We start from the raw sequence: 15,729 nt of genomic DNA, 5'->3' as shown, positions 1-15,729 counted from the left end.
CTTTCAGTCTGTACATTACTGTATCACCAACGTAAAGGGGACAACCCCGAAAATAGATAAACCATTCCAAGTATACGTGAAAGTTTTGGAAGGTACTTGTGGCAAAGTGATTTTTTTTTGTTTTTTTTAATTAAATTTTAATAAGTGTTTTTGTGATTTCAGTCCGTCTGGTAGCACTATGGCATTTAAAAGAGTATTGTTTGTAATATGTAAGTAAAAAAAGTATTTTATTTATTAATAATAATTAATCCATTAATTGATATATGTATAACATCATGTACATGTACATAAACAAATTATATACGATATCAAACTGGTGACACTAGAAAATCATAATGATTGTCACAGTCACATAAAATTATAAAACAAAAATATTAAAGAAAATGAATTGGTATTTTTCTAAATAGGTACCTACATATAAAATTAATTTGGACACTTAAAATAATAATGTAGAACATTCGATATTCCGCTAAATGATATTAAAGAATCCGTTTTATATGCGATTTTGCGAGATCCTTAATGATTTTTCGAAATGTTTTTATACAGACTATTTACTTTAGCAATTAAAGAACATTCAATGAAAAAAGATTTTCACATTGTTGTGTTGTGTATTTCTTTACATGACTGCAGAGCAATTATACAAAAACTAATTTAAAAAACACAAAAATGCGTGCACATAATATTATTATTTATGTAATTTGGTTACGAAGTAAATAAGGAATAGCAAACGTAGATAATCTTCGCGTGCTCTGTACTTCCGATTAGATTAATTACATACATTATTGGTTATTTGTAAATGTCGTAATTTTAAGCACTCACGCGTAGACAATTGTATAATTGTTTGTTATCTTTACATATACATTCAGTAGTAGTGATACTGGTACTATGTGTTAGCATCACCGAGGCAAAAATTTAATGGTTAGCAAGTGTGGACATCCTAAACCTCACCTAACCTAAACCTTTTCGGCATCTAAAGTGTTTTAATTTTATAAAAAGTGATTCATTTTATATTTAATCATCAATAATTTAGGTATATAATGTCCACTATGAACATTAAATTTTTGCCGCGGTGGCGTTAATACGTACAGTGAGACTTTACAGTAGTAGTTATAATAACTTAACATCGTCATCTCTTTCCATTTCAAGGTGCCATCACCCTAACATCGGCAGCCCCTGCCAACCGAGACGCTAAGAGAGCAGAATACGATTATGAATATGAAAATTCGGCACAAGCCCAGCAACCGGCTGAGTCAAACCACTACGATGCCTACATACAAGAAGTTAAAGCAGCCGCCGGTGATTCAAGCAAAAAGGGCTTCAGCCGAGGCTCTGGCTTGAGAACAATCGCTATTGGCTCCGCTAATCAAGCGAAAACTGCGCTGGGGAATCAGCAAGCCGCTGCATACCAGGCTGCGTATGTTGCTAAGAACACACTAGCTCAATCAGCTTCACAATCCAGTGCAACGGCCCAAGCAGCGCTTGCGGGAAAACAAGTGATCCTCGCAGGGCTGGAACAGCAAGTGAGAGACGCAAAGGTTGGGTTGCAAGGAGAAGAAATGCAGCTGCAGCAGGCAAAGAGAGCTGCACAGTCTGCAGCGCAGGCGGCTCAACAAGCTATGCATCAGGTAATTGACCCTTGATCCTGTCTTTTTAGTATTTCACTTGGCTTCAGGCAATTGAGTCAAAACAATATGTCACTGTTATTAGTTCTAAAATTTAATTTCAAAATACATTTTAATATTATTATCTGTATTGTATAAACTATGGTTAAAAAAATCTTATTAAATGCATACAGTTCTTTTACAGTAAATTATTAGTAACTTGCCGTTATTAAGCTTTTATTTGTGAAACTAAATTAGGAAATTTCGATGTAATTGACAATGGACTAATTTTACAGTCGCTTTAGAGCAAAAACTAACTTTTTACCGATAATGAACGCAATTCCTTAGAAATATGATTACATAATTTACAAGTAATTGAAAAACGTACCAAACTCGCAATGAAATATTCACGATGTCATTGCAATAGAAAAGTTCTAATAAAATTGAAACTTATTACTTATCAGAAAAACTACTATTGTTTAATACTAATCTCCAATTTGAACTTCAATTAATGTTATAAATATTTTATCCATCAATCATGACAAACTATTCACTATAATACATTTCTAAGTTTAGTTTATCTTACAATACTTACTTAAATTGTAAATTAAAAAATCCAGTATGCTAGAACTTATTTAAGAAAATTTGAAGTAATTTACAATTTTAAAAATTAATTCTTTACTATAAACTAATATGATTCTATTACTTATTAAATATTAAAGGTTACTAGAAAGTGCAATGCAATTTCATTGGCCCTAATTCTTATTCATTGTCAATACTAAAGCATATTTTTATTTTTTGATGTAATTTAGCGAGACACCGACACGCCCCAGTTACTGACCATGACACAAGATTTTTTCATGTATTTCTATTTGTTTAATCAAATTTTATTGTAATGTACGAAAGTAATTGAGTTATTTGGGGTTAAGAACTAAAGATATATATATATATATAATTTTCTTTTCTATTTCAGTATATAACTTGATAAGCTATCTTACTTAGTTATATAATTTTATATGTTATCGTAAAACGTATACGAACTTATTGCATAATATACAGTATAAATCACCAGATTTTGGGGAAAAGTTTTCGCATGTACTTATCGTAGTAAAAATCAAAATTCATTGATTATTTGTCATTATATTAGTTACTACAAATAAGACTTAATTAATAAATGACAAATCTTACTTATCTGCCGAGATATATGAAATATGTTTGCACTTATGTTCTTAAGTTACATAATAAGGCAACGCTCTTACCTTTTGGACAATAGATGAATAAACATTCGTATAATTTTTTTTTTCATTTTTCTTAACTTATATATGGGTGTTTAAAACCGGATATTTAAAATGAGCCAGTGATACTTAAGGCTATCAATATTCTTTGTTAGGTAAACGTGATCCAAGCGGCTCTGAACGCTGCCCAAGCGACATCGGAGAACGCGAACGAAGCTGCGTCACAAGCAGCTGGAGAACTCGGCGCTCAAACTGCCATGGTGGGGGCTGCGAGACAAAGACTGCAGACACTGCAGGAACAACTCAAGGGTGTCAGGATTGACTTCGAGGCTACTCAGGCCGCTGCGAGGAAAGCGCAGGTATATTTTATTCATTATTTGTATACAGTGCCAGGAGAATGTTAAGATTTTGTTTAGAAGTTAGTAATAACTAACTACACTACCTAATAACTTAGTTAGTAAAAACTAACAAAACGAATTGTTTACAATACTAAGGGCCTGTTTCACAATGTATGGATAAAGTGCCAAATAGCTATGCAACACATAAATTATTCGAAAGATAAAAGTTCCGAATAAGATACTTGAAATTTCATGACGTATAGCGCTATCTGACAGTCGTGAAACGCAAAAATACTGTTTATCCTACAAATAAGTAACAAATAGCTTATTTGGAACTTATCCGGACATTGTGAAACAGGCCCTAAGTACTAAGTAGGTATCAATAAAGACCAGTTGAAATGAAATAGTTTATTTGATAAGATAGTGGTACAATTAGATAGATCCGCCACATATTAATAGTCAGGAAAATGTCATAATATTATGTCATATAATACATAATGTCATAATAATAGGTAAGTTAAGTTGTTTAGATTCGGTGTCAAACTTATGAACTTACTCGCCCAGGCTATAAAGGCAACTTGCCTTTTAAAATTTAATCAGCTTGCCCTTGAAAGAATTGCACGTTGATTCTAAAAGCTCCCTCTAATATTAAATAAATAAGGTAGGATTTAGTGCAGCGTAGATGTACGTAAACTACGTGTTTAATTTAACGGTTTAAAAATGCTTCATATGGTAAATTTGTTTCTTGGTACATATGTTTCTTCAATTAACAATTTTTTTCTTAACAGGTCACTATATTGAAGAATCCAATGTACCAATATATTATGGAAGATATAAGAATATCGATCTTTTTCTAACAAAAATAAATTATTAACTTAACATTCCATTCTTTCTATTCTTTATTTCCGATTGTGCACTTCAATTTTTAAAGTAAAATTAACCAATATGCGTATAGTCTAATTGGGCTAAATTAAGACAATTCTAGAAATACTAAGAAAGCACAGTCTCACCATGCGAGTGAATGTGCTATTCACTTGCATGGTGAGTTGAGTTCAGTTAAACATATAGCTAATAAATAAATAAATAGCTATGCTAACATCAAATTCCAGGCTGCAGCACAGCAAGCTCAAGCGAACGCAGCGGAAGCTGCAGCGAAGGCGGCGGCGGCAGGGCTCGGTCAGAAAGACTCCTCACATGAAGGTACGAGCAGCGAAGAGTATAGGGCTCCGGAAAACCAGGAGTACTACCAGACGGAATACCAGCACCAGTAGCGGGATAGGTTTATTTAGTAAAAGTCAAGGATAAGGCTGGGCAAACACGTAAGATAAAAAGTTATTCATAAAAGGCGCATTGGATACTGTGTTGCTGTCAACGTCTTTCAGAGTTTATTCAAAAATCATTATAATACATAACTAGAATGAAAAAATATAGAAATTATCTGCTACAATAATTATCTTCACGTGAAGCCCAGTCCTTTTGCCTGACGAAATTTAGATATGAATTAACAATAACATTGTTTGATATTAAAATACGTACTATTAATTATAATCGTTAATTTTAATTTATTTAAAGCGCATATTTTGATATCAACAATTTAGATGTAAAAAGCTAGTTAGAATGTTGAGTTATAAGTAACCCTCAATGTGATATTTTTATACTTTTATAAAATAGCAATTAGGATGACCAAATACATGTGATAATGCACTTAAAACCACAAACAGGTAATGTTTTGTAACTTTAAACATAGATGTGACAAAACTTTCTTTACTTACTTCTGAGTCTCTCATCAGGATATTCCATACCAAGTTATTCAATGTAGATACAGATACCAAATCAGATTTTTCTTATTAGTCAGTATGATAGGTAATTTAAACCTTAACCAGAAGATAACGCTTGTATATGGTCACCCTAAGTATTTATTAACTACTAACTTTCGTTTTTGTACCAACTACAAAAGCGAGAAGTAAAACCATCTTGAGAACAACACTAACTAGACAAATAAGTGCGATGTCCAGAACAATAGTGATACAATAAATGTTTTGTTTAAAAAATTGTTAATTTTTTGACTATTTGACTGATGACTTTTGACTTCTGACATCTCACTTTACAAGATAACATGGAGAATGAATACCAACTAATATATAACGACAATTATAAAAAATGCACAAGTTTAAAATAAGAATATTATCGAAATAACTTTTAAAACCCGTTAACTACTTCGACTAATACATCCCATATTCCCACTCAAAATTTACTCCATAACAAATAATAATCAAAGAGGGAAATATTCACAGTATATTATCGCATGAAAAGCACAGCACAAACTCGTAAAGCTAGGTTTCTTTCTTGCAGAGGCAACCCCATGGACGTCACACGAAGAAAAACTGCCGTCTAAGCCTCAATACCAACAACAGTCTTTAGAATTGACCATTTCGCCTGACTCAAGGCAATTAAAACCTAAGTCAGACCTTCAGTTTTATCATTTACGACAAAAACCTCAACTGCATATTAAAAACAATCAATTTAAATTTTCCAATTTCAATAATCAACATTTAGTTGGAACGCCCAGCTTTTTTCAATGGCAATGAGGTAAGATATATAATATATTTCGTGTAATATAAATTTCGATTTGTTAGTAATTACTGTAAGTACGTAAAATATTAAATTCATTAGAGTAGTTCATGAGATTAGAATACACTTTGTCTAACACTTTAAATTCAATTTTAGAAGGTATTTGACGAAATGTCATGGCTGAAATACTAAAAATACTAATAGTGTTAATATAAATTAAATGTTTACTATAATGTACATGCATAAATCAAATCGAATTTCACGCTAAGAAATTCGTTTTCGCCGTTAAGGATTCACTAACAATTATTATCCGTCTTAACACTTTGTGCGCGTTTATATGCGTTTGAGGTGATCCTGAGTAAATAATGTCCAATCCCTTTTTGCCTTCAATTGCTTGATTTAACAGGAAACGGAAGCGAGTATAAAAAACTTACCCAGTTATGTCTGTCGCCCATAGACTCGCACTACCCAGCCTTTTCCGACGCCTTTGCGCTCTTCAGAAGGTATTATAGATGATCAATAATTATGGACAGCACTGAACCAAAACATACATTATTTGTTCAAAAAAGATCTGAAACTGTCGGACTCTGTAGACGTAGCTGTGCGTATTTCTTAAACATACATTTCTACTTAACCAAAATTTGGTTCAGTAGAATAATTTAGTTAATTATGCCTGATTAATAGATTCCTACTGGATCAAAAATAAAGGTTCGCCGTCGCTATTTTCACGTCTTGGAAGCTTATTTATGTCTTAAAAATTAATACATCAATAATATTAGTAAATCGAATTTCAACAAAACAATGCTTAATCTTTACGCACACTCAAAAAGAGCACCTCATTTGAATACTTGCAGAACCTGGAGAGGCGCAGCCCGAACAAGAAGAGGAAGAAGACTGTGAAGAATAAATTCCTGAATTAATTTTATGTATAATTGAGTTTTTATATAGGCAAATTTATTATAGCAAAAGCCATAATTTAATGATGTTTTTAAGGTTTTAGTAATTCGTGGCCTGAATTTTTTAAGTGTGGTATTGTTGAATACAAATAATGTTATAAGTACAATAAATGTTGTTATTGTTTTTGAATCTCCTTTATCAATTAATTTAGGTAGGTATATTGAACGGTTAAATACGATGTTAAATGGTGCAAATTTCTAGATCCGTCAAAATGACAGTATCACTGAAATTGTTGGAAATATATTCGAAGTACTTCGTGATCTTCACAACTTCTGCACGCAAATTAATATCTATTGTCTATCGATAGACGGTGTCATGATATTTGTTCATAAATAATGCCTTACTTTACCTAGGATTTCAATGTTAACCAATAGTCCCAGCAAACATCGCGCGTTTTGTCATTGAGAACGTAAAGCTCAAAATAAAAAACAAATATCCACATGCAAAACACTATATTTATCAACACAAACTTGACTCACATAGCCAGGAGTTTTACGACTTTAACAAATGATTATATTTACAAATTTAACATGAAAGTTACACAAAAATATTGAAACCAAGCAAAATACAACTTTTTTAATACATAGAACAAAGAGCAACCAACCAATTTGATGTATAGAAAATTAAAAATATAAAAGACTGTCGCGTTTGGAGTTTGGACTATGAACTATTGCGTCTTTTTAATTTCATTATTAGCAAAGGTATTTTGTATATAAAAATATAATACTTCGGTGGTGAGAAGCTTTGTCTCACCTAAGATAAAAGTAAATTTATGTAATACTGTTTCAGTCAGTAAACAATTCAAATAATATGGTAACTCAAATGTAACTGTATAACCAAACTCTGTTTTTTTAGATCTTTGTGTATTGAAAGACGGTTTATAAAAAACTATAATTCTATATAATAAAAAAATCCCGCGAAACCTCAACCTTTTTGACTAGGTCGATGACACGATATTGGAACATTTATACAAAAATCTTGTAATCAAATAGTACAAAGGACGCTTATTGGTTTTGGATTAAATTTTCGGTTTTCAGATCGATATTACTACTAGTTTTCGGCTCTTGAGGTAATTCACACGATTTTTCACAAATTTCATTATCATCGCCATTGGTACTTTCATGAATATCATTACTTAATTCCGGATTTTGTGTTTCTCCTTTGATTTCATCACTGACAACTTCTAAGTCACACAAATTAATATTTGCACTATTAATAGCTTGTATAAGATTTTCCATTGTTTTACTATCAATTTTTTCATCAGGGCTTTCTCTTGTTTCAATATTTTGGATTTCATCATTTTCTTCAGCTTTTGTTTCGTCTACTGATTCTACATTTTCTGGTGTTCCATTGCCTAATGCTATTGTTTCTTTATTCTTTACATTTTCATTGTTTTCTTCTGTTTTCTGTTCATTTGTTGCTGCTTCTGTAATTTCAGCTGCCTTTTGAGCTTTCTTTTTCGACTTTGATTTCTTTTTGGTTTCCGGTTTGGGTGATTCTTCCTTTTCTTCTTTGTTTGTTAATGTGTTAAGTTGGGTTTGCAGGTGCGCGAGACTTTGTCTTAAATGGGCACAGTTAGCTGCCATGGCATCAACCTATGGAAAAAAATAATGATAGATAATTAAAATACATAAATTATGAGTATAATCTTGATAAACATTTAAGCCTTATAACAGTAATTTACATTTATAAAATCTATTACTAAAATTCTACATTACATTAGTCCTGAAAAAACATCAAAATCATTACAATTAAAAAGATAACATAACTAATGTATGGTACCTTTGCATCACTTGCAGTTTGCGCTGGCGGCGGTACAGGCGGTGCTGGCGCGGGTGTAGGCAGGGGTGGCCGTTCAATGTTATTCTCCTTTAGCGTAGTCAACAACACTGTGCGTTCCGCCTGAACAAATATTATGTGATTTTTCATTAATGAAATCCTCGGCAGTACTCACATTTACTTCTATGGTTGTGCAAGTTGCATAGAAGGAATAATAGAAAAAGCTCATGGTCAAAAAAACTGAAAATTTCTGTGACAAAATCAGAACGTACCTGCAGAGTTCTACATAATCCTTGCATATGAAGCAAATGTCTGTTGGCTGCTACTGCTTTTTCTTCGCTGGCTTGTCGTTCACCACACATATCCAAGAGAGCTGTCTGTGATGTCTCCCAGCGTTTCTTCCATGATAGAGACTCCTTCTCCAATTTTTGAATCTTTTTGGACATCTGGAAGGACAAAAAATATTTTTCAAAATATATATAAGACTGAAAATGTAAAAATGTACAGTGGAATCTCTATAACTCCATAACTATTGAAAATACATATTTATACTATATAACTCTAATTTCAAAACGAATCCGTAAGACAGTACAATATAACGACATCTTACTTGGAATTCCACGAAATAATACCTAATCCAAAATGAATGTTTGGGTAATAATGTTAATATGTGAAAAATATATACTACAAAACCAAAAATTGTAGTGTTATTCAAATTTGACTCTACAAATCGAAAATACACTAAGAAATCACGCCAGTGTAAGTGTAAATTTCAGCAGTTAAATCATATCTAAGTTCTTGAAGTATAAAATTCGACTTGCATGTATATATTATACTCAACATATTTATACTTTCTTTTATGGGCAGAAACATTCTGTTTAATGTTAAGAATGCTGAAAATATCTGATATGCCTAAAATAAGTATAAAATGAGGTACTATAAGAAATAATTGATTAAATTCTAGGAAGTATTACAGAATATTTCTAAGTAACATTAACACTATTCAACACTATTTTACCTTTTCCATCTGCTCCTTAAAACCACCAAACACTTGATTACTTTTAACAAGTGCATTTTGGAACTCGTCATATTTATCTGTGTACACTCCTAATTGACCCTTTAACGCAGTTTCAGTTCCCTGGAGCTCCATTATCTTGGCTTTATACTGGGCTAATGTTACTTTCATATGTTCTGCTTCAGCAAGTAAGCGCTCCTTCTCTGCTTGGTGTTCTAGTGCAGACTTTTGAAGCTTTGCATCAGATAATTGAGATTCTAATGCCATCTGTTTTGCCATTTTACTTATCTAAAAAAGAATATAAAAAAAATAACTATAGTTACATAAAATACAGCTTCACTATATTGGAACTTTTGAATATAATTGATGTAATGAAGATAATGTTTTACGTAACTACTTTTTTTTAAATCAACATGTCACATTTAAAGTTAAGTATGTTTAAATCAGCCATAATAATTTTATTTCATTGTGAGCCAATGTGTGTGATTTGAAACCTTGTGTTCCATATATTTATATATGTATAGAAATTCCTTCTGCTAAAGCTCACAAGATTTTTGGCAAAAAAATTGCACGAAATGGGTTACCCTGTTTGCCTGTGCCTCTAGAGGACTAGATACAGTTTACATTAATAATATGCATTTAATTAGGTTTGAATGGTGCAAAATTCAAATTCAATTTAAAATTTTTTTAGTATAAATTTTTAAAGTTCTGTTGTTGTAATGGCAATAATATATGATTACTCTGTAGGCATAGGTAGAAGGTTACGCAGTATATTTTTGCCTATATTTAGTGTTTGCCACTGATATATTTTAAACATTATCAGTTCTAATTATACCTGTTGTTCTCTTAATTGATATTGCTGCAGGACATTTTTAAATTTCTCAGTCATAGTAATATTGTCCTCTCTAAGTTTGGCATTTTTCTCATAATTCTGTTGCAATAACTCTGTTATCTCTGTTAATGTGTTTTGAAACTTTGCCTGAGTCTCTTTGCGGCGTTCTTCTTCTTCACGAATCTTAAGAAGTGACTCCTCCTAAAAATTTAATAATATAATGTCTCTTAGGGAAAAACTTACAAAATGGTAACATAAATGCTTACCAACTAAAAGTAGTCTTCTTTGTCTAGCTTACATGGCAATACAACAAGGATTGGGGGGGTCTGGGCCTACGCTTTTACGGTTCCCTGCACGACATGCTTGCTTTGCTTCGCTTCGCTTTGCATGGTAGCATAGGTACAGACCTACTCTACCACAGTGCACCGGACAATAGTTGTGCGCTGCACACAACACACCTCTTTGGTCTGGATTTCCCCTCACACGGGAGGCCAGGGACTAGCTACCCTTGGTCAACCGGCTGTGGTATCCCATAAGCGGGCTACCTAGCGAGAGTCGGGGTGGGGGGTGGGTCTTCAGCGCGGCACGGGACTCGAGGTTAGTGGGCATTATTGTCTCGTGATGCAAACAGCCTCGTACTCATTTGCGGCGTGCGGACGCGTCTACCTGCCTACACGCTGGCTCTATACCGAAGGAGTAGCTCTGACGTCTGCTTGTTCAGCAAGCGACGTCCCCGACTGAGGGCTCCGTGGCGGGTGGAGAGCTCCAACGGCGAAATTATTTTCATTTAACCACATGGACAAAGAGGCAATTTTCAAAAACAAGCCAAAACATAAGAAACAAACCCAGTCTGGCGTCTCAGATCGAGCCACGGTGCATGTCACCAGTGGCATATGGATGCACCCATTCGGGCAGCGTCCAAAAGCGGCCCTGAGAACCGCTGTTCAGGAACCGGCTATGACCATGGTATTAAGCGCCTCAAAGAGGCGTCGACTCAACAAAGCCCGCAGGGCGGCAGAATGGCAGAAGCGGTCAAGCACCGCTCTAGGGCCACCAGTGGACCCTGAACCAGCACCTGGAGCCACTACGGCAACAGGTGGAAGGAAAGGTGTACCTAAGAGCCCAGCCCTGTGATTCTGGACAATAGACTGCTATGGAACAAACACCTTGAACATAAACTAAACAAAGCAACGATCGCCTTTTATCAATGCAAAAAGATGCTAGGCGTCAAATGGGGCCTATCACCCAAAATCACCCTATGGCTATACACAGCCGTAATAAGGCCAATGCTAGCTTATGGTGCCCTGGTATGGTGGCCGAGAACAGAACTACAAACGACAATAACGAAACTTGGGCGCTTCCAAAGGCTCGCTCTACCGGCTACCAGCGGTTGCATGAAAACAACACCAACTGCAGCAATGGAGTCCTAAAAATTATACCCCGGGATCTACACATACAGCAGGAGGCAGCATTAGCAGCCATTAGGCTTATGATATTGGATCTATGGGGCAAAAATCACTATAGCGCACACACAGCGATTCTCAACAGTGCAATAGAGTACCAACCTCTAATAGCCGCGCCATGCGATAGGATCGTTAACCAACATATAATAAACAAGAAATACCAGGTCCAAATGAAAGAAGAGAAATGTGATCGATCGATCCTGAATGAGCTTCGAATATATACTGATGGCTCAAAAACAGGGCGTGGCTCCGGCGCTGGCATATTCTCCTTGGATCTCAACATTAACACACACATCTCAAGGCACGCACAGCTCGATTTTTCAATGCGAATGTGTCGCCCTGACAGAAGCAGCCAGAGTCGTGCAGCGACTTTTGCATTAAGTTTGTATCCAACAGTGCGTCTGTGCTGTTGGCACTAGCAAGCAAAATGACAAACAATTTGCTGGTACTAGAATGTCATAATGGACTGGAGGAAATAGCCCTGACAAACAGGGTTACCCTACAGTGGATTAAAGGACATAGTGGATCTCTTGGCAATGATGCTGCCGATGAACTTGCCAGAAGACGCTCGGACATATTGGCTCCTGGCCCGTATCCTCTCCTACCCTTGCCCTTCTCGCAGGTGCGAGCATGGATTCGCCAGAGATCAGAAGAACTCCAGCAACAACGTTGGTCACGAAGTGAGGACTTTAGGCAATCCAAAATGGTTATGCTGGCAGCTAACCGGCAGCTAACCCGGACCTATTAAGAGTCTAATTGCGGAAACCCCACATACACATACACAACAAGGTAAAAAATTTAACTTGGTGCTTTGTTTATCTTTGCTATTTCATAATTTATCACAATTGATATTTACACAACAAATTAATATGTTATGTGAATATCTATATGTATTTTACAGTTCTAATTAGTAATTTCTAGATAGTAAGTATTAGTAATACTCACTTTAATAGCTTTATTATGTTTTTGTAACTCTCTGCAAAGGTTTTCTAGTTTTGATTTAACTAAAATTGTCTTGTTATATTCATGTTGCAGCTGATCCTTCTCCTTAACCAGCAAGGCATACCGCTTATCTGACTGTTTAATATAGAACTGCATCTTTCTATTTTCATCTGCTCCTTGAATATATTTTTTGCAAACAAAGGTCAATTTTTCTTCAATTGTAGGGATGGAATTCAAAGATTTCATAAGTTGCTCCATATTTTTATCATCCTGGTTAGGGCGGTCGCCTTTTTTAGATTTTTTTGGAGGATCCTGAGGTGGTATAACTTTTTGCTAAAAATCCAGAAAAACAATATCAGAACTATATCATTAGCAAACTTTACCGAGTATATTGGTATTACACAATCGTGATGACATACTTTATATAATAAAAAGATTTTTCTTAACAGAAGAAACGTGCTCACGAACAAAAATATCGTAAACACTATCTTGGCGAAAAGCCAATAAAGTTGAGGTTAACTTTATAGAAAATTCTGTATTATAGAAGACATTACTGTGATTAATCTCAATTATTAATTTCATAAATGAAAAGTAAACTTTAAGAGACATGTTTAGCATTTTAATTAAGTAGTATGCTCGCAAAATATCCATGAAATAAAAGGCCGACATTTGATAGGTTTTGAATTCTATTTATAAATCACAAATATAAGTTTTGAATGTACTTACTTCCAAATCATTTACTTTTACAGCAGGTTCACTATTTTCTTTACTTAGTTCGTCTGTAACTTCCATTTTAACTAGTAATGCTTATAATTTTATTCAGTCTTGAATCGTTAAACAGTCAAACAATGAAAAGTTACCGTAGGAACGTCCTAAAAATAGTAACAAGTGAAAACTATCGAATATCGATTCACGATTGTGCACGGAATCGAGTAAAGCTAAGAAAAGATTACCTATATTCGAGTCCATATAGTAAATGAATTTTTCTCAAGCGATATTTTTCATCGATTTTTTAAAATCGTGGAAAAATCTAATCGAATTTCAAGTCCTTGCAAGCCATTACGTGGCTCGAGTATAAAAAGACCAGTCCTTACGTCGGATTGCTAAGTCCGGCTGAGCTAAGCTCGCCAAACAGCCCGTGCTGAGCTGTAAAGGCCCTTGAGGCCAACAGCAAGATTCCTTCCAAAAAAAAATAAAAAATTCTATTTATATGAAACTCATTTTTGTCCTACATTAATAAAATTGCCAAAATTTGAAATATTGAATTAAAATCTAGGATAACATGCTTGGTAATTCGATTTTTTTTTGAGAATGGTATGGAAGCTTAGCTCAGCCTGAATGGGTGGGGTTCCCGCGACTCGCGCAAGGACATCTCCTGTGACACTCGAACCTCGGCTTGGGCCGTCGCGGGGGGGTATTGACCCCCCATATAGACGATTGCGTCTGAAGGGCAGGACGGCAGCTCACTGCAGTGAGCGAAGTACGAAGTAAAGGTGAAGGCGGTTTTTATCCTAGTCTGATGTTTATTGCTACTGTTATTTTTGGCCGCGCGGGCGGCTTTTAATTTGTCGTATGCTATTGTGATTGGATCATCCGGATCCGTTAGTACGTGTAAGAAATTTTTGTTTTTTTTTATTGAATCTCGCTGTTGGCCTTAAGGGCCTTTACAGCTCAGCACGGGCTGTTTGGCGAGCTTAGCTCAGTCTGAAAGGGTGGGGTTCCCGCGACTCGCGCAAGGGTGTCTCCTGTGAGACTCGAACCTCGGCTTGGGCCCTCGCGGGGGGGGTCAGTCTCCTGAAGGGCAGGACGGAAGCTCACTGGAGTGAGCGAAGTACGAAGCAGAGCAAAGCAAAGCAAACCGCCTTCCCCGGTGAAGGCAGTTTTTAACCCTAGTCTGTTTATTGCTACTGCTAAAATTTTTGACCGCGCGGGCGGCTTTTAATTTGTTGTTAGCTACTGTGATTGGATCATCCGAATCCGTTAGAATGCGTAGACGGGTATGGTATAGACCAGGCATCAGCGTACAGCGTGTGAGATAGCGAATATTATAATCCAACTATTTACAAAGGACACGAAGTGTGGCAACTACCTGACGTTGGTAATATGATTCGCAATTTAGTCGGTTTGCACTGAAAAATATGTTTGGAACCACCAAGCCGACCAAGGGCTCGGTGGTAAACAAATAAAACCCGATACGCAAATAGAGACAGAAAAACTGATATTCTGTTTCGCTTGCACTTAAGTATTTCACGTTAATGTCTTCTCTCTTTAGTTATTATTGTTATTTCAGAAGCATAACTAGTTCTATACTCTATCTGCGTTAGAATATGTCGGGGCCTCCTGCGAGCCTTTTTAGTCGGGTAGGGAAATTTTTGCCATGTTCTGCCAGGCTTTTATAGAAATCAAATTTAGACTAGAATCGTTACCTGATTACAAACTCGATTAGTCGATGCAATGAAATGACAGACTACATCACGCGTCTTCATATTATTTTATACAAAAATCAAGCAAGCATACAAAAATTAGAGTACAGAATATATATAAAAGAATGTTAGCATCATGGTATTATGGTTGTACCTTTATCACAATTATTTTTAAAAAGGTTTATAAATTTCTTTTCGTTATGCTTTTCAAATTTTATTTACAAGTAGAACTGTTACTTTTCAATAACTGTGGTCTGTGATCTCTGATCTGCATGAATCTGGTTTAAGGTAGTTTATAATTGTAATATTGCCAGTACGATTATTACTTTACCTAAATTGTTGGTATCTTGACGTTTACGGCACATAATTATAAGCCTGTATATTGATGATAAAGTAACTCTAATAATGGGTATAATAATATGTCAGAATATATGACATTCTTTCTATCTGAATAAATTGTGTATTTCATAAGTATCGATATTTACTCAAATTTATATGATGATGATTGGTGAAACTCAACCTGTGCCATAAAAATTAAACTAAAATTACCTTTGTTAGTAAATGAGAAAAAGC

The 15,729-nt window shown here is 35.0% G+C and overlaps 2 protein-coding genes across 4 annotated transcripts; one reads left to right on the top strand and one right to left on the bottom strand.

The window, feature by feature from the left end:
• LOC110995716 (uncharacterized abhydrolase domain-containing protein DDB_G0269086) lies at positions 1-6,787 on the top strand. 3 transcript variants are annotated; one of them, XM_045628664.1, is made up of 7 exons: positions 1-92; positions 163-209; positions 1,147-1,625; positions 2,992-3,195; positions 4,284-4,374; positions 5,527-5,763; positions 6,600-6,787. In XM_045628664.1, exons 2-6 carry the CDS (start codon positions 179-181, stop codon positions 5,760-5,762), a joined length of 1,041 nt encoding a protein of 346 aa, XP_045484620.1. In that variant the 5' UTR covers positions 1-92; positions 163-178; the 3' UTR covers position 5,763; positions 6,600-6,787. The 3 variants fall into 3 exon arrangements, with proteins under 3 accessions (XP_045484620.1, XP_045484622.1, XP_045484621.1); XM_045628666.1 differs by lacking the exon at positions 5,527-5,763; XM_045628665.1 differs by lacking the exons at positions 5,527-5,763; positions 6,600-6,787 and having other exon boundaries at positions 4,284-4,996.
• Positions 6,788-7,137: 350 nt separating this feature from the next.
• On the bottom strand, positions 7,138-13,629 carry LOC110995705 (gamma-taxilin). The gene is made up of 7 exons (XM_022262992.2): positions 13,460-13,629; positions 12,737-13,066; positions 10,332-10,529; positions 9,500-9,784; positions 8,754-8,927; positions 8,485-8,604; positions 7,138-8,297 (listed from the first exon to the last, which is right to left on the bottom strand). The coding sequence occupies exons 1-7, from the start codon at positions 13,523-13,525 to the stop codon at positions 7,707-7,709; spliced, it is 1,764 nt and encodes a 587-aa protein (XP_022118684.2). The 5' UTR covers positions 13,526-13,629; the 3' UTR covers positions 7,138-7,706.
• Between the last annotated feature and the right edge of the window lie 2,100 nt (positions 13,630-15,729).

This window comes from Pieris rapae, chromosome 6, assembly GCF_905147795.1.
Source record: "Pieris rapae chromosome 6, ilPieRapa1.1, whole genome shotgun sequence".
In the NCBI taxonomy this organism is placed as follows: Eukaryota; Metazoa; Arthropoda; class Insecta; order Lepidoptera; family Pieridae; genus Pieris; species Pieris rapae.
Note: the sequence above shows the minus strand (reverse complement) of the source record. Positions and strands in the feature narration are given on the sequence as shown.

Coding starts and splice junctions, on each gene's coding strand:
- LOC110995705 (XM_022262992.2), bottom strand. CDS start 13,525: ATGGAAGTTACAGACGAACTAAGTAAAGAAAATAGTGAACCTGCTGTA. Junction 10,530..12,736: donor AACATAATAAAGCTATTAAA/GTGAGTATTACT, acceptor TTAAATTTTTAG/GAGGAGTCACTTCTTAAGAT. Junction 8,928..9,499: donor TTAAGGAGCAGATGGAAAAG/GTAAAATAGTGT, acceptor TTGTCCTTCCAG/ATGTCCAAAAAGATTCAAAA.
- LOC110995716 (XM_045628664.1), top strand. CDS start 179: ATGGCATTTAAAAGAGTATTGTTTGTAATAT. Junction 1,626..2,991: donor CTCAACAAGCTATGCATCAG/GTAATTGACCCT, acceptor ATTCTTTGTTAG/GTAAACGTGATCCAAGCGGC. Junction 4,375..5,526: donor GAAAGACTCCTCACATGAAG/GTACGAGCAGCG, acceptor TCTTTCTTGCAG/AGGCAACCCCATGGACGTCA.